The following is a 23525-nucleotide window of genomic DNA, read 5'->3' on the forward strand; positions in this document are numbered from 1 at the left end:
GGGCGGTTGGTGCTAAATATCTAGACTTTGGCATGCAGAACTGTGATTAAATTACTCTCATGAGCTGCAGGAAGACTGGTTTTTATTCCCGCTTACACCGAGAGGACTATACAACACCACAAACACAAGAGATGACTGTTGGTGCTCCCTTGGGTGAAGCAGTCATCCAACCTCCCATGCCCTTGGGCTGAGTCATCTGCTACTCCACTTCCTGGCTCTGATGGTTCCTGGCTTTGAACTTGACCACTATCCAGCTGGGCCCCAATTTTCATTTCAAAAATTACAGCCTAAATGTCCTCCCGGTGGGACCTGTCCCCACACTCATTACCAAAAGCTGCTGTTACATAAACCACTCTCCTCCTTGTTCTATTTTCTGCCCTTTTTTGCTAAGTGCAATGACTTTGTTAGTTGAGGTTTTTTGGTTGCTGTTTTTAATAGCCTCACACGAGAAATCTCTCATCTTGCAAGTGAAGCAACAATCTGGTGGGACTTTGGAAGGTAAAGAATAGAATCAGTTCCCGATTTCACTGTAGAAAGGAGAGAGACCTGCTTAGTCGACCAGTACAATGCAGTAATCTCCAATGTTAATAACGTATCTGGCAGCATATCCCCTGTGGGTCCACATCTAAAGAGAGGGGTGAATTTCAAGATGAGGTGAGATACACCCTGAGTTAGATCTTGGCTTTTCAATTCTCTATAGTTTCTCCTTTACTCTCAACTTATTAACTAAAATATAACCCTATTGCCCTCCAAATTCACCAATCCATCCCCAATTTCAAATGTGTTATTTTCCATTATCTGTGTCTATCCCTGTTTGGCTTTTCTTTCTTTCTTTCTTTCTTTTTTAATAGGCTCCACATCTAGCATGATGCCCAGGGCTGAGCTTGAACTCAGGATAATAAGATCGAGACCTGAGCCGAGATCAAGAGTAGGACACTTAACAGATGGAGCCACCCAGGCCCTCCCCACCCCATCCAAATGGCAATTCTTATAACATACACTGACCAGTGACAATATAGAGTACAAATGGCGTCTTCTGAAGGGCAGAGCGACTATCTACATGCAGAGCTTCTCAAACTTACACTTCTTGGTATTTGTACAAATCACCTGGGGACCTGTTTAAATACAGGTTCTGATTCAGCAGGTCTCGGTGAGGCCAGAGATCCTTCATTGCTAACAAGCCCCCAGATGATGCTGCTCCTGCTGGTCCAGCAACCATGCCTTGAGAATGGCTGCTCTAAGGCATACTCCTGTTTCAGGGCAAAGCAGAAGGGGCACCTTCTCCATACTATGGAAGGAACCAAGTCAGCCCCTTAATAATCCTCTCCCTGCTCTGTCTCATAATGCAACTGCTAATTATATGCAATTCTTTACAAGAAATTTAAATTAATTTAAAAAGACTAAACACTTTATTCCTAGTTGCATGAGCACCCTCTCAAAGTCTCAACAGCTACACCTGCCGACAGCAAAGATGTAGGGCATTTTTAATCACTTCAGAAAGCGCTACTTGACAATGCTGTTCTCTAAAAGTTCCAAAATCTCTTTCTAGTTAAAGCCGCTAGCTTAAGCCCCACCCACACTTTGAGTAGCAAAAACCTGTGGAACACGCAACATTTCTTTTAGAATCTGCACAATATCACAAATGGTCTGATTATATGCCAGGCTTGCTGACTTTCTATAAAATATGTACTAATTTCAAGAGGAAATCATCTTTTCTCTAGTCTAAATTAATAGAATGTCTACTTTAGCAGGGACCTCAGTGATCATGTGATCCTACACAGTCATTTGGGAGAAATTCAGATACCCATATGACAGGATGGGATAGGACTTCTGCCCTGGGGTCCAGACCTAGCTGGCTCCACTGAATTATGGCTTTCACAAGAAGAAGGATACTATTATGGCCACTATGTTATTATCTAGAGTTCAAAAGTTGGGTTAGAAATGTTCCCTGTTTTTAGACATGGGGACAAATTGTACAGTATATGGAATATAGTTAATAATAGGTAATTTTTATGGTGACAGATGATAGCTAGATTTATTGTAGTGATCACTTTGTAAGGTATATATAATGTCTCTATATAAATGTTAAATCACTATTTTGTACAGCCGAAACTAATATAACTTGTATGTCAACTACAATTCAATTTAGAAAATGTTCCAGTTTTTATTCCATGTATCACAGAACCTGTGATTATGCAGGTAAACATAACCTATAGTTATGCCCTGACCACCCCTCACTGTTCTGAGGACTTTGCATGGTGCACATCACATTGCTGCTCAGTTGGCAAAGAGAAGCTCTGAGAGACCCACCTCTAGCCACCTTCGAGCCAGCAAAAGGGAGAAATCGGGCCAGACAGCCTATGATGTGGGAAAAAATGCCAAGTGGGAACAGTCAGGACCGTGGACAGTAGTGAAGCTCGAGAGAAGAAAGGGACCAGGTGGGACTTGAGACGGGTCCTCACTGTTTTCCAGACCACTGAGTCACAACTGGTGACTCTCAGAAGTAACAGTGATACATGACATCGATTTTCCTGACAAGGTACAGGGGAAAGCTTAGCACTCACACAAAAAGGCTCTCTTGTTCCAGAATTCCTATATAGAGAATATGAAACTTTCTGTGTAGCCAGTCAACCCATGTTAAAATACTAAGGGGACACAACTTCTTTCTGAAACAAACACTAAAAGGCAGTTTAAAAATGTGGATTTCTATTAGATGCCTTTTGAGAATAATGTTAACAATTCTGTTACAGTGTTCCTCCAAAACACATTGAAACCCAGTGCCTCCAACTCCAATGGATTGATTTGCTTCATTTATAACAGATGAGTGAATTTCTTGGCATGGATTTCCTTTATATATTCAAATTTGTTTGTCCTCCTAAGGCATGTGTTGTTAGTTAATATTCAGGTGGCAGATGAAATCCTGCCTTGAAGTCTAAAGGGCTCCTTCTACGGTGGAGGGGTCCTTGCATTCAGGAGACAGGAAACGTCACATTTGGTTGTAACATGACTCGTGTGGTCTCATATTAACACTGCTACCCTGGGAGCATGTTTCATGATCAATGATGTCCCCTCTAGGAATAGAGGCTGGCAATGGCTCCATAGTGCATAGAGAGATTTAGGGAGTGATGTAGAACATCTCCTTGCCTTGGGGCACAAGCCCCCTACTGCTACCATAGGCAAAGCATAAAATGTTTTATTTCTGGAAAGGATAGCTTTCCCCTCCTCCTTGCCTCCCCTCCCGATTATGCACACCGATATCTAAATGTGCTTCCTGACTCTGAGCAAAACCTTTAGTGGACAGAAAAACATGGCTTTGACCATGTCATTTTAAAGCACAGGGTGTCCCTGAGGTTCCTGTAGAAAAGCCAAAAGCCCACATCCGAGTTAAGGTCTGGCCATGGGCACAAACCAAGCCTGTCCTGTCCCCTGCCCGGGAGTGGCAATCATTTTCCAGGTGGACACTGATGGGGGGCCACAGCCTGCATATGGAGGTTTCTCCATGCCTGGCAGGAGGTGTGTGTGACTGGCCACGTTCTACTTTGATTTTTTAGGCGAGTGTGTAAAGTGAGTTTGTATGATTGTTTGAAGCATTTGCGACCTTGAAGGCTAACGCTGGTGTAAACTCTTTTCTTTCTTTTCTGAGTCATGACATCTTTGTTGGATAGATTTGCATACTATCCAACAAACTTTTTAGATCAGCAAGTTAGTTGTACATGGTTGTAATGTGTGAATGGGAGTTCACGGGCAGGAAATTTCTCCTGTGTTCACCATTAGTTTCTCTTGTTAGAGTTTGTTTTTTTTAAAGATTTTATTTATTTGAAAGAGAGAGTAAGTGTGCAAGTGGGGGGAGGGGCAGAGGGAGAAGAAGAAGCAAGAAATCCCAATGGGGACCTTGATCCCAGGACCCAGGGATCATTACCTGAGCTGAAGGCAGACACTTACACGAGGCACTGAGCCACCCAGGTGCCCCTCTCTTGTTGGAATTTATAACTAAGCCCTTTTCAACTTGAACAAACTGGTGGTTGTCTATGTCCATCTCTACTGAGCTGATAACTCCACCCAGAATCTTGGCTTTCTCTCATCTCATCTTAAATCATTAACTTTGATATGTGTTTTTTTTTTTTAAGATTTTATTCATTTATTTGACAGAGAGAGAAATCACAAGTAGGTAGAGAGGCAGGCAGAGAGATGGGGGGGGGGGAAGTAGGCTCCCTGCTGAGCAGAGACCCAGATGCAGGGCTCAATCCCAGGACCCTGAGATCATCACCTGAGCTGAAGGCAGAGGCTTAACCCACTGAGCCACCCCGGTGCCCCTGGTTTGGTTTTAATTTAAAAGTTGTTTTTGGCAGGAAGCAAACATATTGCAGGATGATAGAGAATTCACATTATCGAGTTGCCCAAATTTCTTTTTTTACTTCAGCCATTTGTAAATCTCAGTGTAAAATTTTGAAAGGATGAAATAAATAGTACACCTGTGTGTGTGTTTGTGTGTGTGTGTGTGTGTGCATGTGTGTGTGTTGCATAAGCTGTAATATCAGCTGGGACAAAGGACATTATTTATGCCAGTGGTTCTCAAAGTGGGACCCAGATCCAGCTGTGGTAGCATCTGGGGGTTGGTGAGAAATTCAAATTCTTTGACTTACTGAACTGGAAATCTATATTTGAGTAAGTCTTCTGGTAATTCTAATTGGCACTTAAATTTGGGAAGCTTGGATTTTAGACCACGAAGGTAGGTAAATGCATTTTCTCATACATGAAGTTGAATAGAATATTTGACTTCTAAGCAACTGGAAGGAATATTTCAACCTGACACGACAATAAATTTTTAGATATTCTGAAACTGGTTGTTTGGACCTGTCAAAGTCAGCAAAATAAATTCTGAAACCATAGCAGTGGACATTTTGCTTTAAACCCATAGTTGTTAGAGCATCTGAACATATCCCGCACCAAGCATGGGAGGGAAATGATACGTATGATTTATGTATCAAAAAGAAGGACACAAACCTAAGTAGAGCACATCTTTATTTCTGCAAGAATTTAAAAGTATTAACTTTCTGCTGAAAGCACCTTAGTGCATAAGTGCCTCCCTTTTTTATCAATGGCTTGTGGGTCTGGCTCACAATCTCTCGAAACAACTGCCAGGGTCCTGAAATTATTCGTCACACTTCATTCCAACTTTCGTATGCAGTTTTCTGGAATCAGTTACTGGACAAATTGTCTCAACAAAAATGAAAGAGGTGATATCACCATATTCAATTTTTGATAAACAGGGTAAGTTTGAAGTCTCATAAAAAAGAATTATCATGTATGTATATATGCATACATTTATGTAAGTTAATTTTTAGCAGGAAAGCCCTGAAGCGGCATCTATGCCAATGTTGTCTTAAATTTTCCCTTCCCTCCTACCTGTTGTGAAAGAAAAGATCAAAACCAAAATGAGTAGTAACTACAACTATTCACTACATTTAACATCTCTACAACTTGGTAAGAGTGTTTGCCAAATTGAAGCTCAGTAAAAAATTAATGGGACTACTGGCCACAATTTATTAAGGAAATAAATGTTCTGAGTGCAACAGGAAGCTATCTAAGAGCTTTCAGTGGAATTTTATTACTCTGCCCTGGGTTTTGAAACTAAGCGGAAAGCTTAATGTGAAATCAATTCTGAGACATCACATCGTCTATCTTATGCATGCTGCTAATCCCAGGCTTGTCTATGGCTTTAGTGCCTAACTTTTCAGCATCTCTAAGTGCCTCACATCTCTGGAGGATCATGCCATGGACACATGGCATTTTATTTATAAGAGAAACATTGGCTGAACCCACACAATTCCTCCTGAAGTTGTATCATAACAGACAGCTGGATATTTGGACAGTTTTCAAAGATCTATTGGATTGTTTTCATAGAGAGTTTTGATGTCAGATAGATTGTGTGTATGTGTGTGGGTGTGTGTGTGTGTGGGGGGGGACTGTGTGTTGAGCAGCCATTGCAGAAAATAGAAAAATAAACTAGACTGAATAATTAGTATGAGCCTATACAAGATTCAACATGGAAATCCCATCTACTTCAAAATTGCTGATCAAAATGGGTCAAAGTAATTGGATAATTAGCCTGTGAATGGGACAATCAACCAATTTTGAAAAGGTGAAAATAAATAAATAAATCTTAGAAGGAGCACCACCAACACCAATTTCTTACTTCCAATTTCTCCCAAGAGTCTGAATATTTCCAGGACCAATTAGGTAAAGTTCTAAGGCTATCCGTTTTATTACATTGTATTGCAAGAAGGATATTATTCCTATATTATATACCACAATTCAAAACCGTCTGGACCTTAGAATATAATCACCACTTTCCCCCTATTTTTAAACACTTAGGCTTTTCTTTGAAGCCTGTGTACGTAAAGGAGTTCAGTGTCTCACTGTCTGAGACATACAGAATCTCAAATCTCTAGCATTCACATTCATGACCACAAACTGTAAGCGTCTACAGCAACAGACTTAGGAAAACATAATCACCTACCTATCCTCCAGCCAGGCCTTTTTGGAAGCAGATAAAAAACAGGTACCTACAAAAGGGCACTACCCCTAAAAAGGTCGGTCCTGTACTTTCCTTCAGAAGGGGGCAGAAGCCTTCTGGAAACTTCCTGGTGTTGTAGCCTCTCAGTGCATCCAACGCCACTTATGTTTGCCAGCATGGGCCCAACAGGCCAGGCATGGTTGGGAATATATTTTCCAGAAGCAGAGAACTTTCTGGCAGTTCCTCCTTGTGGAATCAACTCAGATGTGATAAGGAAGAAGTGTGAATTCCAGTATCTGCCTTCCCTTGCCCCCTTATGCACAACATCACAGCCTGGGGAGTTCTCCAGCACACTCCAGAAAATTGCCAAGAGGGTTACTTGGTCTCTGGTGTTACTGTCAGGTACGGCCTATTGAAGCAACGTTCTTGCCTCATATCCATTCTAACCACTCCCAGATAAATCCCAGAACAGTGGAAGCAGTGAAAATAGCAACATCAGCTCTTTTGCATCATTGGAGAGCCTACTCATTTAGAACCACATTTCAGTCGGTAACTCAAGACACAGTTGTGCATGGCAGGGATCTAGGCAGAAATAGGCCAAGTGCTCATTTCATATAGGAAACTGTCCCAGTTCCTAGGTTCGCAATCATTATGCATGGGAACTTTACCTTAACCCATGATTTTCTCTTTGAGAAATTTAGCATGGAATGACAGTGTCTAAAGATATCATACAAAGCATGCTTGAAAGGAAAACATTCAAGCTTCAGATCAAATGTTTTGTCTGAGACTAAAGCTAATTAAGACCAATATAAAAAGCACCAATCAGAATAATGAAAATACCCTGTCTGTGGCCAGCATGTATTTAAAAAATGCACAAAGAGAGTGGTAAAACATTTTTAGATGTCAACACTCAAAGCTAAGTACCTTTTCCCTCCAACCTAGGGGGGAAATATATATATATATATATATATATATATATATATATATATAGTGTATATACACATAATAACACATATATAATACACAATATATAATCTATATATTATATATAATACACAATATATCTAATATATATACACACACCCAAATATATATGTGCATATATATATATATTTTTTTATTTATCTTTTTTTTTTAGTAGGCCCTACACCCAGGTTGAGCCCAGCATGGGGCTTGAATTCACCACCCTGAGATCAAGACCTGAATTGAGATCAAGAGTCAGGGACTTAACCAAATGAACCACCCAGATGCTCCAAGAGGAATATATATGTATTTTTACATAATTAAATAAAAGTTGGTGCTGTGGCTTACTGGCAGTTTTTCTTCTGATTCCTATAAATGAATTCTGTTGCTTCAAGTGGAAATCTGCCTTGTTCACTAACCTTGGTCTACTTTTAGATCGGGTAATTATTTCTTGAGAGTCACTCAGGATAAGAATGGGGCTTATTACAAAATTGTGTGTCTCCCTTTGTAGGAGTTAGCTTCAGGGAAGTATGAGTTTTCGCAACTGAAAAGTAGCAGATCAGACAGGATAAAGAACTTGAACGTTGCTGAACATTATCAGCAGAGATGGAATTTCTTCCTCTCAGTCCAGCTGAAAGAATTCCTAATGAAGCATTGCACGGATGCTACAGGATGACAGATCCAAAGTCCCTGCAACCTTGAGAGAAGACCCACGATTTGCAACTTCATACTTGCAATCCACCAGACACTTGCCAGCTTTCCAGGTGAGCCCACCCAGAAAGAGTAGAAGCACGAACACCTGGCCGCTTCCTTCCAATCATACTGGTCAGTGTAGTTAAAACAGGCAACACCCTAGGAGAGGAAGTAAAGTGCGCTGCTCAAGGAAGGATACAGAACAGAGAAGTTTATTTTACACGATCCGTCCAAGAAAACAATCTCCATAAACCAGTGCAAAATGTGCAACAGAATCAATACGTGTGTCTTAGCTCTGAGAGCCCAGATTGGTGATTTCCTCTCCCGTTCCTCCTTCGGGCAGGTGCCCCATCGGCTAACGCTGGCCTCGGTTTGCACCACTGACAGAAAACATTCAACCAATATGTAGCAGGTTATTTTTACAATTCATACCAGAATGTGTACAAGGGACGGGGGCGGAAAACCATACTGAATGAATGATAAGTGATCAGTGCTTAAAGTAAATACAGGGGGCAGCACGGGCAAGAATCCACAGTTTCAATAAATACAAGTGTAACAAGCATGGGTGGGTATCAACTCGGTGGAATTAGTCTGCATAATAATTCAGCATCATACAAAATCTAGCAGGGCTGTTGAGCAGTGATTGGCAACAACGTTCACAATAACTTAGGCCCTTGAGCAAGTCTGCATTGAACACATTCTGTGGTTCCGAAGGTGTCAGTCAGTTCTCTGTTTTCTCCTTCCCGGGCCATCCCTCCAGGATGGGAGGGGCGGAGCTGGGGCAGCTTGGTGGAGGCGTCCCAGGAGGAAGGACGCTGGCCCAAGAGCCAGCCGTCAGGGTCCAGTGTACTCAATACCGAGTGGCAAATCGGGACTTTATTGACGACGTCTGTGCAAAGTGTGCTTCTCTCCATTTTCCAAGAAACCAGTGTCTGTAACTCCTGCACGAAAAGCAGTGGTGGCCTCTGGGTCACTCCCTGTCACCCCACAAACAGCAAGCGACGAGCGCGCCTCTCAGGGACTCAACGGGCTGGGAAGCTTCTGGCGCTGACTGCCTGGCCCTGTCACAGTCGGGGAATGGAACCGGGGCCCCTCGTCCAAGGCCTCAGGCAGGCTAGAACTATTGCTTGAGAGACTAGAAGGTACCTAGTGAGAAAAAGATGGTCCTAATGGCTACGTGGGAAGCGGTCTTCTTCCTCGAAAGCCTCGCGCCCCCTGGGTAACGCCTATGGGACTTCCGGGAGGCGACCTCCGCTATGAAACGTCACGCGTCTGTCCCCGGTGGCCCCGCCCACATGGGCGTCTCCTAAGCGCTACTTCCGTGCCTAGTCTACCGCGCCTGGGATGCGATCCCAGAACACGCGGCAGGGACGGCCGCGGCTCTGCTGATCCAGAGCCCCGTGAAAGAAGAGGCAAGAGAAGCTCTCCGTCTCTGGAAGAAAAGGAAGAAAAGGGGGAAGCCCCCCTCCCCAAGTGAAACAACCTCCCCAAACCCAGTCACCTAGCCGTCACCTCGAAACATAACGAAATCCCAGACACTCCCTAGCATCGATAGACCCTCTCCTCTCTATTCCTTTGACAGTCTCAGGTCATAAATTAGGTTTGTCTTCCATCCAATAACTTAAAAAAGGAGGAGGGTTTGTAGTAAGTTTTGCCTGGCTTGGGCCAGTTAGCAGCCAGTTTTGTTTTGTTTGTTTTTCCCCCAGAATCTCAGTCACTGTTCAAAAATGGAGCTTGAAAATTCACGCGGATGTCAGAGTCTTCACACGGGAGGAGACGGGAAGGGGTGGGCCGGAGGAACCCGGGGAGGAGGGTGGGGGCAGGGAGGGGCGGGGACAGCCTGGGCCACCGAGGCAGGAGCGGAGGCCTGTGACCAGCGCGGGAGAGCCAGAGGCCCCGGCCCCGGGGACGGGGGCGGCCCGCGTGACTCGGGGTGCGGCTGGATCTTGTATTGCACAGAAAAGGAGGCCCAAGGCTCGGTGGGCGGCCGGGCGGGTCAGTGGTCGCCGCACATGGGCAAGTTCACAAACGTGAACACGTTGAACTCCGTCATGATGGAGAAGCACAGGAATACGCCGTACAGGAAAAGGCACCCGCACCCGAGCTTCTTGTCCAGCTGCCACTTGTTCAGGTGAACGCCAAACACCTGCAACACACACAGCCGGGTCAGAGGGCGCCGGAAGAGGCGGCGCCGGGAGGGGAAGGGGGGATGTGGGGGGTGGAGGAGGGAGAGGGGCCGCCAGTGGCCGACTTCGCCCGGCACCGATTGTCTGTGAGCACCCTTCGAGCTCATCGCTCACGTTTTGGAAGATCAGAGCACCAAAATCAAGAAGGGAAGTCAGAACTCTAAAACAACTTTAGAAAGTCCTAACAATGGGACCAACCGACACAGGCACTGCGGCCACCACACTAACCCTGAACTTCAACCCAGCACTGCTCTGTGCCCACAGCCCCTGTTCTCTCTTCAGCCTCTTGTCCCCAAGCAGCCCCTGGCTCTTCCTGAGGACGCATCTCCTGGCAGGTGGTGGCCACTATCTCTTTCATTCCTATGCCTGGAGGCAAGGTAGTTGTACCACTTGCTCCTCACTGCTGCTTTCCCCAAAACACCCAGTTTGGAATCTAAAGCCTTCTAACAGTCACACTCCATCTCATCTGGCTACAGTCTGCACTGCACACCCGACCTCTTGCCTTCCCCTTTCCTCAGATCCCTGAGTCCCACTCACTGCCACTCCCCATCTACGGCACCCGAACTTCCTTCCCCACAATTTCATCGTCCATGGAGAGGATTTTCCCAACACCTGTCCTCCACCCCATCTCCAACCCTGCACCTGCACTGCGCTAGTCTCATGTGGCCACCCAAATCTGGACATAAGTAATATTAAAAACTAAGTTGCCCAGTTGCACTAGCCCCATATCATGGGCTCCACACCCACACGTGACCAATGCCACTGTCAGTGCAGGTGCAGGCAAAGGCCACTGTACAGGTTCTGCTGGATGCTTCTGCAGCTGAGAGCCGGCGATGAGTAAGAACAGGAACGACTCTATCCTCTCAGTGTCCTTCATCCCACTCTCTGACTGCCATCTCCTCTTTCTAGCTTAGTCCGTCTGGAAGCCTCCCTCCTGAAACTCTACAGACCTGCAAGGACCCAGAACTCATTGCTACCACCACCATTCCACCGCACGCCATCCCCTGGACCCACCCATGTTCCACCTTACCCTGCCAAAATCCCACCAGCAATTTCTAGAACCATCCCTGGGCATCTACTGCCATTCATTGGCCTCTCTCATGATGTCGGTGAAGCCCCAGCCTTGGGTTTGAGCCTAGCTTCCAGGGAATCCACATTCCTTCTGTGCTGCTGGAGGAAAATGCCTGGCCATGCCGAAGGGTCTCCCTTTAAATTCAAGCCCAGAAATCTCAAGCGGGCCATTAATGGCAATCCTCCCACATTTCTCTAAGTGCGCACTCTCTCCTTTTCTTGCATGGTTGTTTCCAGCCTTTCCTCTCTTCTCAGACCCCCCTTAACCCCTACTTCCCCCTTCACTCTCAGCACATGACCATGTTCCCATCCACAGAGCTCCCACCACCAGACCCACTTGCTCGCCTTCTCTCTTGCTAGTGAGGACCCGATGCCCACGGCTCTGTCCACGGTGCACTCCTCCACATGAGTACACAAGCCCACCTCCCTTACCACTCAAGACATGGCCCCAGAAACTACCCCTCCCCACGCCACCTCTGGATTACTCCAACTGGGATAAAAGAATCCTGCTACTTCTCTCCTCTTAAAAAAACAGCTACATTTTTTCTGGATAGACATTTCTCTCCTTTCTTTACAGCAGGATGACTTGAAAGAGTGGTAAATACCACTTTGTCCAATTTCTCTCCTTCCATTCTCCACTAACTCGTTCTACTTAACCTTCTGTCTCATTGCCCCACAAAACTACCCTCTCACCAAGAGCACCAATAATGTCATATCGCTAATCTGAGCGGCCAGTACTCAGGACTCATCTCCCTGAGAGAGCCGATCACTCCCTCCACCCTGAAATACCTTCTCCACTTGGCTTCCAGATGCCAGACTCCCCTGGTTTTCCTCCTACCTCTCTAACTGCTACTCTGTTTCTTTTGCTGTTTTATTATCATCATCTTGACCTCTGGAGGGCACCAAGTCTCGGATGTTGGGCCTCTTCTCTTCTCTGTCCTTGCTCACCCCCTTGCTGCCTGCATCTAATTGCACGTCTTTAAATACCATCCATGTTCTGGGGCCTCCAGCTTGAATGTTTCTCCTGAGCTCAGACTCATCTTTCCAGTGGCTTTTTTGACCGTTCCCTTGGGTGTCGAACAGGCACTGAAAGCTCAAGATGTTTGAGATTGCTCTTCCCCCGCTGCTGACAAATCTACTTCTCTTCCATCTTCTAGCAACCCCATTTCAATATCCCAGGTGGAGGCTAGACTCATCTCCTACAGGTTGTACAAGTGTAGCTGTAAGCATGCGCTCTGATGTCAGATGGCTTGCCCCTTCATTTATTTGGTGTCAATTCCTCTAGCTGTCTCAGATGTTCATCTGTATAATGGGGCTGGTAGAGCGGCTACTTGATGGGCATGTGGTGAGGTCCAAATGGGAAAATGTATGCAAAGCAATGAGCATAATGTGTGGCTATGACAGGTATCATAAGCCTAGGTCACATGAGACCCAAAGAAACTCCTAAGCTACAGAACAAAGAATTGCATAGATTCCCACTTTTGTGTAAGGCTGTGTTTGCCTTAGTGAATCCTTGACATTTGACTCACAGCATGATCCTGTCAATGACCTCCAGCTTCCTGCCTGATCTTCTGAGTTCCTGTTCTCTAGCATATGGATGTTCACATGCCAGTGTAATTCAATGTCTGTTTCCTTGAAAATTTCAGGAAGAAACACACTGCATCTCAATGTTTTCTAATGTGAAAATTCAACTGCCTACTTGTATGTTAATGGATACTTCATGTGGACCAGTCCATGTGTTGGTGCAAATTGATTTCCACCAAAACATGACAGCTGAGTTGGAATATCAAATTATACAAGTAGATATAATGGCCAAGACAGCAGAATGGCATCAAAGTACACTTCAGTAAAACACTGTATTCTTAGTCTCTGAATGTTGGTCAAATCCATGGATTTATGGAGATGCTTACTAACCTGGAACAGATAATTAATTGGAATCTACCCTTTTCTTGACTAATCTTGTAGAAAAAGTGGATCTCTCCTTTGCTTTTGATAAAAATGGCTTGGGCTTGACATGAGGCAGGGCCACGCTTCTCAGAGGAGGGCTGGCTCCTCTCATACAGAGGGAAGGCTTTCTAGTGAGTTGCTAGGATCCACTTCTAAAGAAAACAGCCATGAAGGAGATGGGACATCTGTAGGCCAATTGTCCTCATCCCGGAGGCCAAGCCCATCTGGTGTCCAAACAAACTCTGTAGCCAAAGAACCCAAAGGTGGGGCTGGGGGTGAGGGGAGAGGAGTCACAGGAACTCGAGAGGGGAAGGAGCTGTAGCCTACCGTGACAAAGACGGAGGCCAAGAGTAAGCCCACGGAGTAGATCAGTCCTCTGCTGTTCAGCCGTATCTGTAAGAAAGGATGTGCAGTTAGGCTTCTAAAAAGGCATCTGCTCAGTGCAGGGGCTGAAGCGAATCTAAGTGGCGATCAGTCCAAATCTCTCCTTTAGAACGACAAACAAAAGGGAGCTTGGACAGCCATGCTCTGCCACTCTGCTGGGAGCAGGGGTATGCACTTTCATAGGACAGCCAGGGGCGTCCTTGTCTTGTCCCCTCTCAGTCCAACCCCATCCTACCCTCCAGAGATAGGGTCCGCTGGGGTGCTCCATGGCCACCTGAATTCTCTGTGGTGTGCAGCCTGATTCTTGGTGCCCACAACACTTTGCTGTGGACCTGACCTCCAGGGAGCACGCACTTTCTTGACATACAACTTTTAGGGTAAATCTCGTGACACTGAGGGATGGGAGCAATATTTTGAAAAGTATTACTAAACTTGTTATCTCTTTTGCATTCAATTGTCTGTGAACTGCCCACAGACTGGATGGGAAGAGATGGGTGAATCTTGCTCTTGTCAGCAAGCAAAGAAGAGGAAAGAGTTAACATTCCATTCCTGGTATTCGTAAAAGGATTTTGTTTTGTTTGTCTTTCAGGGTAAGATAGTGAGTGAACTGCCAAACACTGAGGAGAAAGAGAGAAACAATTTTTGGAATTCTTATAAGATAGCACTGTCCAGCAGAAATTTCTGTCATGATGAAAATGTCCTGTATCTGCGTTGTCCCATATGGCAGCCATTAGGCACATGTGGCTTGTCCAGCTGAACAAAAATTTTAATCTTATCTTCAATTAATTCAGATTTACATTTTAAGAGCCACATGTGATTAGTGGCTGAGGTATTGGGTAGGACAGGTAGAGAATATTTAGAGGCCACCTGGCCAAAAAAGATTACAAAGTTTCTTTCATAGTGTAGAGAAGATGTCCCTTCTGCCTTGACCTAGGTCAAAGGTCATGAGGTCGTCTACCCTGAAATAGGAAGTATGCCTGAGAGTAGCCATGCTCGAAGCATCCTCCCTGGACGAGAATCATTTGGGGGTTTATTAGAAATGCAGGATCTCAGGACGTCTGGGTGGCTCCGTTGGTTAAGCGGCTGCCTTTGGCTCAGGTCATGATCCCAGCATCCTGGGATCGAGTCCCACATCGGGCTCCTTGCTTGGCGGGGAGCCTGCTTCTCCCTCTGCCTCTGCCTGCCACTCTGTTTGCCTGTGCTCGCTTGCTCTCTCTCCCTTTCTCTCTCTGACAAATAAATAAATAAAATCTTAAAAAAAGAAATGCAGAATCTCAGTCCCCACCCAGACTTCCTGAATCAGAAACTTTGGGATGGGGCCCTCCAGATGATTCTGATGTATGAGAAAGTTTAAGAACTTTGAGCTGGTACTGAGGCTAAATCCACTTCTGATCTCCAAAGGTTTGGGGGCTAGGACTTTGACATTCATTTCCACCAGTTCTCTTGGAAAATCTTATCTGCATAGAGGCTTGGGGACCACAGAGCCCCGACCAACATACACTGTTCTGCTGGGAATCAAAGGCTCACCTGTACCTACAGGAAGGAAAAGCAAGGCAGGTTGATCATTTTATGAGAGAACTGAGTGGTGACTATTACTAGAAGTGGTTTGGGGCCCTTCTGACAAGGTTCAAGGTGCCTCTTGGCACCCTTTTACCAGTTCACCCCTGGGGTGTAGGTATGCGAACATGGGGGTGTCTCTGTAGGTGGGTGTGTTCACTTTACCTTTTGGTGACAGGAAACTCCATGCCCTTAACAGTCAAAACCTTTGTGTGGGGATCCAGGGACATACCATATCTTCTTATGCAATGTTCTGTCACAGAGGGAGTCCCTCTCTCCTGCTAGCACAATCCGTGTGAGCCAACCATTGACTGAACCCCAACTGGAAATTATTCCTAGCCACCAAATGCCTTCGGAAGAGCAAAGGACTCAAATCATATCTCTGTGATACTAAAGCAGTGGGTTAACCTGGGTAAGTTCATGTAAAAAAACAAAGGATCTGGGAACCTGGGTGGCTCAGTGGGTTAAGCCTCTGCCTTCGGCTCAGGTCATGATCCCAGGGTCCTGGGATCTCTGCTCAGCAGGGAGCCTGATTCCTCCTCTCTCTCTCTCTGCCTGCCTCTCTGCCTACTTGTGGTCTCTGTCTGTCAAATAATAAATAAAATCTTAAAACAAAACAAAACAAAACAAAAGAACCATGAAGGATCGGATCCATCCCTGTCCAGCTGGTAGCTTATCTTCCTGCAAACCTTTGATTTGCCTATAGAAAGATTTCCTCCTTTCAGTAGTTGTGTAGGGATAGAAAGGCTAATATCTAGGAGTATAGCATGAATACTGAAAAAGTATTCTGTCCATACTGAACCTATGATAATCCCACATGTACCTGGCCAGAGTTGGAGGGCAGGGGCAGGGCTCCTCAGAGCAAGATGGCAGCTCCTATGCAGAATGAAGAAGGGCCTACAGGGGCTGTCTCTGTCATGCAGGCCTTGGGCTTACCCTGAAGATGTGAGCACACACTCAGAAACCCTTTTGAGCTCTTATCTGTCAACAATGCATGGATTCTGCTAAGCACGGGGCCAATGTATTCACAGCCCAGCTCACCCTTTGAGCTCTAGGGTTGAATCCTTGTCAGCAAGAAGAATTGAGTAAAGTGATTTCCTGCCCTTTGGAAACCAAGAGCCATGAGAGCTAGGCTCTAAGCAGGTACCTTCTCTTTGGCCAAGCCTTCTATCTTTTCAAAATCAATCATGTTCAGCTAGAGCTTTGGAACTTTATTCTTCCTCCATTGACATAAAATCTCAAAGAGTGGTGCTTTTAAAATTCTAAACCTGGCTCCAAAGACTAAAGACAACTGACTTGGTGGAATTTTTTAGTATATTTCACATTTTCACCTTTTTCTCTGCAGTCATCCTTTGGTAACAGATTGCCACATGCATCTAGAGGTAATTTTTGTATTTTCATTCATTACAGACCTGGGGTCTCAAAGCCTGTATTGAGTTCTTGCTATCTGAACCCTCATCTCCACACAGACATGGCAGTCAGGAATTAGGGTTCCTTCAGTTGCCTCTGGGTCCAACTTGAACATCTCCCAATCACTGGAGACTACGGATGGTTTGGGGCAAGAGGTGGCCAGCTATGGGCCATGGGCCGAGTCTGGCCCACTGCCTGATTTTGTAGATGAAATTTATTGGAGCTCAGCTCGTTCGTTTGCATATTGTCTACTTCTGCAGTGGTAGAGCCGAGAAGTTCCATAGAGACCATAAGGCCCATGAGGCTTAAAATATTTCCCCCCTTGCCCTTTCCAGAATGTCTGTTGATCCCTAGTTTGGGGCATGGGCTCCTGATCCAGTTTACCAAACCCCTTCTGAATCCTTGTTCAGTCACCCACTTTCTGTATCATCATGGAAAAGTGAATTAACTTCCCATGTCTCAGTTTTCTGAGAAGTAAAATGGGGATAATACAATTTCTACCTCATGAGGTGGTTGTGAGGACTCACTGAATTAATACATGTTAAAAAGCTTGAAAAGGACCAAGTGTATAGTGAGTTCTCACTGTGTCTGGTCCATTATTCTCCACTCAACCCATGAGCTGCCTAATCCCTTCTCTGGTACCCCTGGCTGCTTCTTTTATAAACTCACCACCTACGAGTCCCCTCTTCAAAGCCTTAGTAGATGACAAACAGAGTAAGGGTGGGGACCATGTCTGACTTTATCCTCTGCCTTGCACAAGGCTGAGCACAGACCACATGCTTCTGTATGAATGATGAATCCATTTCCTTTGCAGAAGTGAAATGGAGCAGGGTGTACTTTTCACAGAGAGGCTGGGAGCAGGGCAACCCCAGCTGCCATTTCCAGATAGTATTCCAGAAGCAATGCAATCCTATCCAACATTCCCTGTCCCCTTTCCCCACTTCATTTTTTTATTAATGCATGTAGCCTTTTTTCACCTACCATTTTATTATGAAAGTTTTCAAACATTCCGAAAAGTTGAAAGAATTACACCATTTTTTAAAACCATTATAGTTCACAGGTCGTTTGTTTCTAGATGCAATTTCCATATGGTGGAATTCACAAATCATAACTATACTGCTCAGTAGTTTCTGAGTTTCTGAGAAATGCATATACCTGTGTAACCTAAACCTAAACTGTAACCATGGTAGAGAGCACTTCCATCCTCCCCAGAAAGTTCTCTTGTTCCCTCATCAGTCTCACCCAAGATAAGTCACTGCTTCTAGGCTTAGCCTGTCCAAGAAAGTTCATATAAATGGAGCCCTATAATGTGTGTTCTTTTACATCAGGATTCTTTTACTCAGCAGAATTTTTAAAGTATTTCTTCATTTCCTTTGTATTTTTCATTACATCAATAGTTCATTTATTTTTGTAACAGCAAAAATATATCACAGCTCATCTAGTTATTCTCATCTAGTTTGGGGCTATCAACATGCATTGATTTTATAATTCACAAACACAATGATAAGAGACCTATAGAGGCCCTTGTCACCCACAGGAGAAGCAGGAATGAAGATAATGAAGACAGCCAGGGGGGTCTTCTGGGACCTCAAACATGCTCTTTCACATCCCAGCATCCTGTCTCTCTAGCTGGGCACTAGGAGCCTCTCTAAACAGGAGAGATTCACCTTCCTCACCTTAGCACACTGCTGTCTCCCTTTTGGAACCTCAGTCAGGTCAGATGGGTTGCGTACCCCCTACTCAACCTCCGCTCTATTCTGCCCATCTCTCCCTCAGTCCTTTTGAATCTTCCAAGTTCACTGAGCCCTCGCTGGCCCTAGCTCCACTTTTGATGCAGATCATTTCCCAACCTTGTCTGTGTAGCCTTCCCTCCTCTCCAGCCAGTCCCACTGCTCTGAGGCAGATGCTTGGTCTTCAGTTTTTCCTTCTTCCACCCAGCACCTAACTCCCCACTTGTCTACATATACTGTACTTAAATTTAAATAAACATCTGTGGGTGATGCTGAGCATGTGTGTGTGCTTGTGCATGTGCGTGAGTACATGCATGTGTGTGCATACACGTGGGGTGTGTTTGTACACATATAGGGTGCATGTGCATGTTGGAGGCAGTAAGGCTGAGTGGCATGGGGCAAGATTTCAGAGCTGGATGAGGAGACCAACATGGGGGTGGCTTTAAGCTGATCTTTTTAAGCAAAACAGTGAGAGGACATCAAAATAGTTTTGTTTCTTTTAAACAAAAAAATGAGGTATAATTTGCATATAGTAAAGGGTCAAATCTCTCTTATTGGCTAAGTTTTGACAAATGCTTGTACCCATGTAACCTACCTCTCAACAAGCTATAAAACATTTTCATCACCCCAGTAAGTTTCCCTAAGGGCAGCATATTTAACTCAACCCCCTCAAAAACTAGTTTCTTGGGGTGTGCTAAGCCAGCAATAGCACGGACCCTTCTCATCTCTAGACTACCTTTGCAAAAGACTTGGAGCTCTAGCTGTGCATAGTGTTGTTCTAAACAATGGTTTCCCTGCTTCCTGAGACGCAGATGCAGGGTCCACAAAGTGCAAATGCAGCAAATCTCCATGGCAATGCCCACCCAAGAGCATTCAAGGCACAACTGCCCTGACACTGAACACTGTTCTTATTTCTTGCCTTCAAAATATGTGAATTCATTCTCTAATTCCCTCATGGTAGTTGCTGCAGAGAAAACAGAAGGCTGGCCGGTTGCCGAGTCAACAGAAATTGAGCCCATCATGCACATATATTTTTTCATCTTAATGCACACACAGATGCCCATTCAGACCTAGTTTATTTGTGCACAGGGTTCATAAAGAGTTCCCTAAATCCTACCCAGTTAAGGGATCCAAAATCCCCAGCCTCAAAGATTCTGACTTTCCCATATTATAGTTTAAAATCTCCCTAGGGTTTGAGGTCAGCTCCCCACATTCAGAGGAATTCTTATAGGAAAACTAAGGAGCCCCTGGATTTTTGCTAGTTTATTTATGACCTGGAATGCATGCTGCATGTGGCTTTGCATTTTCAGATTTGGGTAATTTGAACATTCGTGTGGGTGTAGGCTCCAAATGGATGTGTCTAGCCTTGGTTTGATGTTGTGAAATATCACCGGACAGGAATCTCCTTCCCGGAAAAATTAAATGAGGTGAGAAAGTGAATACGCCTAGAGAGAAGAGGCGTTTTGGTGACAGCTCATCAGCTGATCTGCATGTGTCCGGTCCCATCCAGAGGACTCTCACAAACATAGAGTGTGGAATTCTAGTGGCGATTCTGGAGATGGGGGGGTAGGTTTTGTTTTCCCCATGTAAAGATGAGACAGTTGATGCTCTGCTCACCAATTCCCATTTGTGTGTGGGTGTGGGTTTTCTCCACACATCCAAGCATTTCTATGATCCCAGATAGATGTCCTACAATTTAACTCAATTCTTTTTCTTTTTAAAAATAATTTATTTACTTATTTATTTGAGAGAGAGAGCATGTGCAGGGAGAGAGGCAGAGGGAGAATCAGACTCTGTCGAGCAGGGAGCTCAGTGCAGGACTCAATGTGGGGCTTGATGTGGGTGGGACTCGATCCCAGGACTCCTGGATCATGACCTAAGCTGAAGGCAGACGCTTAACCGCCTGAGCCACGCAGGCGCCCCAACAATTTCACTCAATTCTGACACTATTTATCAGTGAAAGCATCAGATCACACAGGGGAAGGACTCAGTCCTACAAAACTGTCTTCCCCGCCCCCAGATGCCAATCACAAGTCCGGATATCACCTGTGCTTCTGATAGACTAGCTACAGATTGGAGATTCCAAGGACACCCCCCTCCCCCGCCTTGGGTTTGATTAGCTTGTTAGAGAGGCTCATAGAACTCAGGAACACATTTTACTGACTAGATGACTGTGTGTTATAAAAAGATGAGAGCAGCCAGATGGGAGAGATACACAGGGTGAGGTATGGGGAAAGGGAGAAAAGCCTCCATGTTGTCTCCAAGCAAACCACTCTCCCCAAATCTCCACGTGTTCACTAACCCAGAAGCTCTCTGAACCCCATCCTTCTGGGTGTGTAGAGAGGCTTTGCTGCATAGGGAATTGATTAAATCGTTGGCTCTTGGCAACTGATTCAACTTCTAGCCTCTCTCCTCTCCCTGGTGGTCGGGGTAGGACTGGAAGTTTCAACCTTTTAATCACGTGGTTGGTTCTCCTGGTCACCAGCTCCCATCCTTAGGTGGGATAGGAAAGTCACCTCATTAACATAACAGAAGACATCTTATAGCTCTCATCATTGGGAAAATTCCAGAAGTTTTAGGAGCTCTGTGCTAGAAACAGGGATGAAGATCAAACGTGTATTTCTTATAAACCATAACATCATAAAAGGCCAGGGAGCTGGTAAGGGATCAGTGTAGACTGAGAATTGGAATTCCAACAGTAAATTTTAGACTCTTCCTTGCACCCTGCAGGGCGCAGGGAAAATGCTAGAGTTCTCTTTACACACTAAGAATCCTCAAAGGTTGTATCTTGGCCTTTCCTGCTTATCATTTCTGAAACTGTCCTGAATAAATTCTAAGAACCACAGATCCCTGTGGCAGATGCTTCTGGGACCCCATCCATGTCCTAGTGTCCCTTCTCATGATTTTTCTGGGACAAGCAACCTCTCCACAACCAGTACCAGTGTCTGTGCCTGAAGGGCTTTTTCTCCAAACTCTGGAAGTGCCAAACTGTGCTGTATCAATGACTTTCGGGGTGAGTGCATAACCACACAGCTCCCCTGCCCCTCAGATGGGGTCATTCTAGGATGGGTGTGCATACCATTTCCTAGAGTCTCACACTCAGGGACTCCGCTCCTGTCACTATGACTTTGGTTGGCTGCCTTCCCTGTCCATCCCCCTTCTCATCCCCCACTGGAGTTTCCCACTCCTCCCCAACACCCACATCACGCAAACCTTTGTCTCAGGACTGAATGGTTTCTGGGGGAATCTAAACTCGGATAGTGAAATGAATAAGCTTCAGGCCTTAGGCAACTCAGGTAAGCCCATCCATAGGGGACCTGTAAAGACACTGCCTTCCCCCAAATATCACCTCATTTTCCTGACACAGTGCCTGAAATCTAAGCAAAGCTTGTGTTCATGGGATTGGGTAGCATCACTGTAGCTCCCAGGAACTCTGCTAGGACAACATCAAGAAGAACCATTCAGTAAGATGTCTGGAAACTATCCCCAAATTCGCTATCCAGATGCTGTGGGAACAGTTTCGTAGACTGGCCCTGTTAGTGGCATTCTGGCATTTTGTTGCTTTGCATGGTGGGAACAGTCTGCTCTGGCTGGGTATAAACCACCAATATGGCCTCGCTGAAGGCAGGGTTACAAAAAGCCATTCAGTCTCTTCTCCAGAGACATAAGAGCTGGCTCCAGTGCCGCACTGTCCTCTGAGGGTTTGGGAAGGGATTTTCAGAACAAAGGAAAACGGTCCTAGCAGCTGGAACAGTGCCAGGTGTTGGAATGATGTGGGAATGCTTACTACTAAAGATGAGAAGGAATGATGTGGAAGGCACTTAAGAACTGGCCCATGGACTTATTCCACATGGGCCCACACCTGGGTGCCAGGAAGCACTCGTTGAGAGAGATTCAATTTCTGCATGCCAGAGATGACAGTCCCATGTGATTCTGGAGGGAGTAAATTTGGTGGGAGCAGCCTTCTTGGAGGAGGAGGTGGTTGGCTGATGGTTGGTCTTAGAAGAACTCTTCAGGGAAAACCTTGATGTACTTGGCCACTCCACCCTTGAAATATTCTCCTGGATCCATAACCGCCATTTCTGGCTGACTGCTCCTCAGTCTTCTTCCCTGGATGTTTTTATTTTTCCTGACCCAACATCAAGATATAGTTCTGGGCTCTCTTCTCTAGCTACATTTACTTCCTTTATGATCTTTATGCTTTGAAAACCATTTAAAGCTACTGACTCCCAAGTTTATGCCTGCAGCTGAGACCTTACCCCTAAAGTCAGGCACATTTATCTCACTGTCTATCTGCTCTCTCCACTTGGATGACCCTCACACATATCAAACTTAATCTGTCCTAAAGGGACCCCTTGACATTTCCTAAATATGTTCCCCACCCCACCACCTGTCTTCCCATCTCCATAAAGGACACAGAAGTGACCTTCAATTTTTCTTTTTCTCATCCCCTCCAAACAGCCATCAGAAAATCTTGTCATTTCTTTTGAAAATCTTTTTCTTCCTTTTTAAAAAAAAGATTTTATTTATTTATTTGACAGAGCGAGAGAGATCACAAGTAGGCAGAGAGGCAGGCAGAGAGAGAGGAGAAAGCAGGCTCGCTGCTGAGCAGAGAGCCCGATGCAAGGCTCCATCCCAGGACCCTGGGATCATGACCTAAGCTGAAGGCAGAGGCTTTAACCCACTGAGCCACCCAGGTGCCCCTCTTTCTCTCCCTTTTTATACTCATACTACCTTAGCCCATGTCACCAGGATCTTTTTGTTACCTCCCTAACTTCTTTTCCTTTTCCTGGCCTTCTCATAATACATTTCCAAACAGAATCAAATATGATCTTAAAACATAAAGTGAATCATGCTTCTACCTTGCTTGAATCCTCAACGGCAGTTAGAATATAACCCAAACTTTTCACAACAGTCAACAAAATCTTTGGATGACCAGACCCTTGTCTTACCCCATTAACAGATATTTAGGGCTCACCTAAATATCTCACCTCCCCATTAACAGATATTTAGGGCTGATGCTAAAGCAACCACTAGGTCCTGCTGAATTTTATTCTGCAGTTTCTT

At 45.2% G+C, this 23525-nt stretch overlaps 1 protein-coding gene across 1 annotated transcript in view; it reads right to left on the bottom strand.

Annotated features, from left to right (window-relative positions):
• Nucleotides 1-8369: 8369 nt before the first annotated feature.
• SLC24A3 (solute carrier family 24 member 3) overlaps nucleotides 8370-23525 on the bottom strand; it is a 483820-nt gene continuing 468664 nt past the window's right edge. Inside the window, exons 16-17 of the mRNA XM_059406468.1 lie at nucleotides 13705-13770; nucleotides 8370-10319 (exon numbers count right to left, since the gene is read on the bottom strand). Coding sequence (XP_059262451.1) covers nucleotides 10170-10319; nucleotides 13705-13770 — 216 coding nt within the window. The 3' untranslated portion in view covers nucleotides 8370-10169. The remainder of the gene's footprint in view (nucleotides 10320-13704; nucleotides 13771-23525) is intronic.

The sequence above is a fragment of the Mustela nigripes genome, chromosome 7 (genome assembly GCF_022355385.1).
Source record: "Mustela nigripes isolate SB6536 chromosome 7, MUSNIG.SB6536, whole genome shotgun sequence".
In the NCBI taxonomy this organism is placed as follows: Eukaryota; Metazoa; Chordata; class Mammalia; order Carnivora; family Mustelidae; genus Mustela; species Mustela nigripes.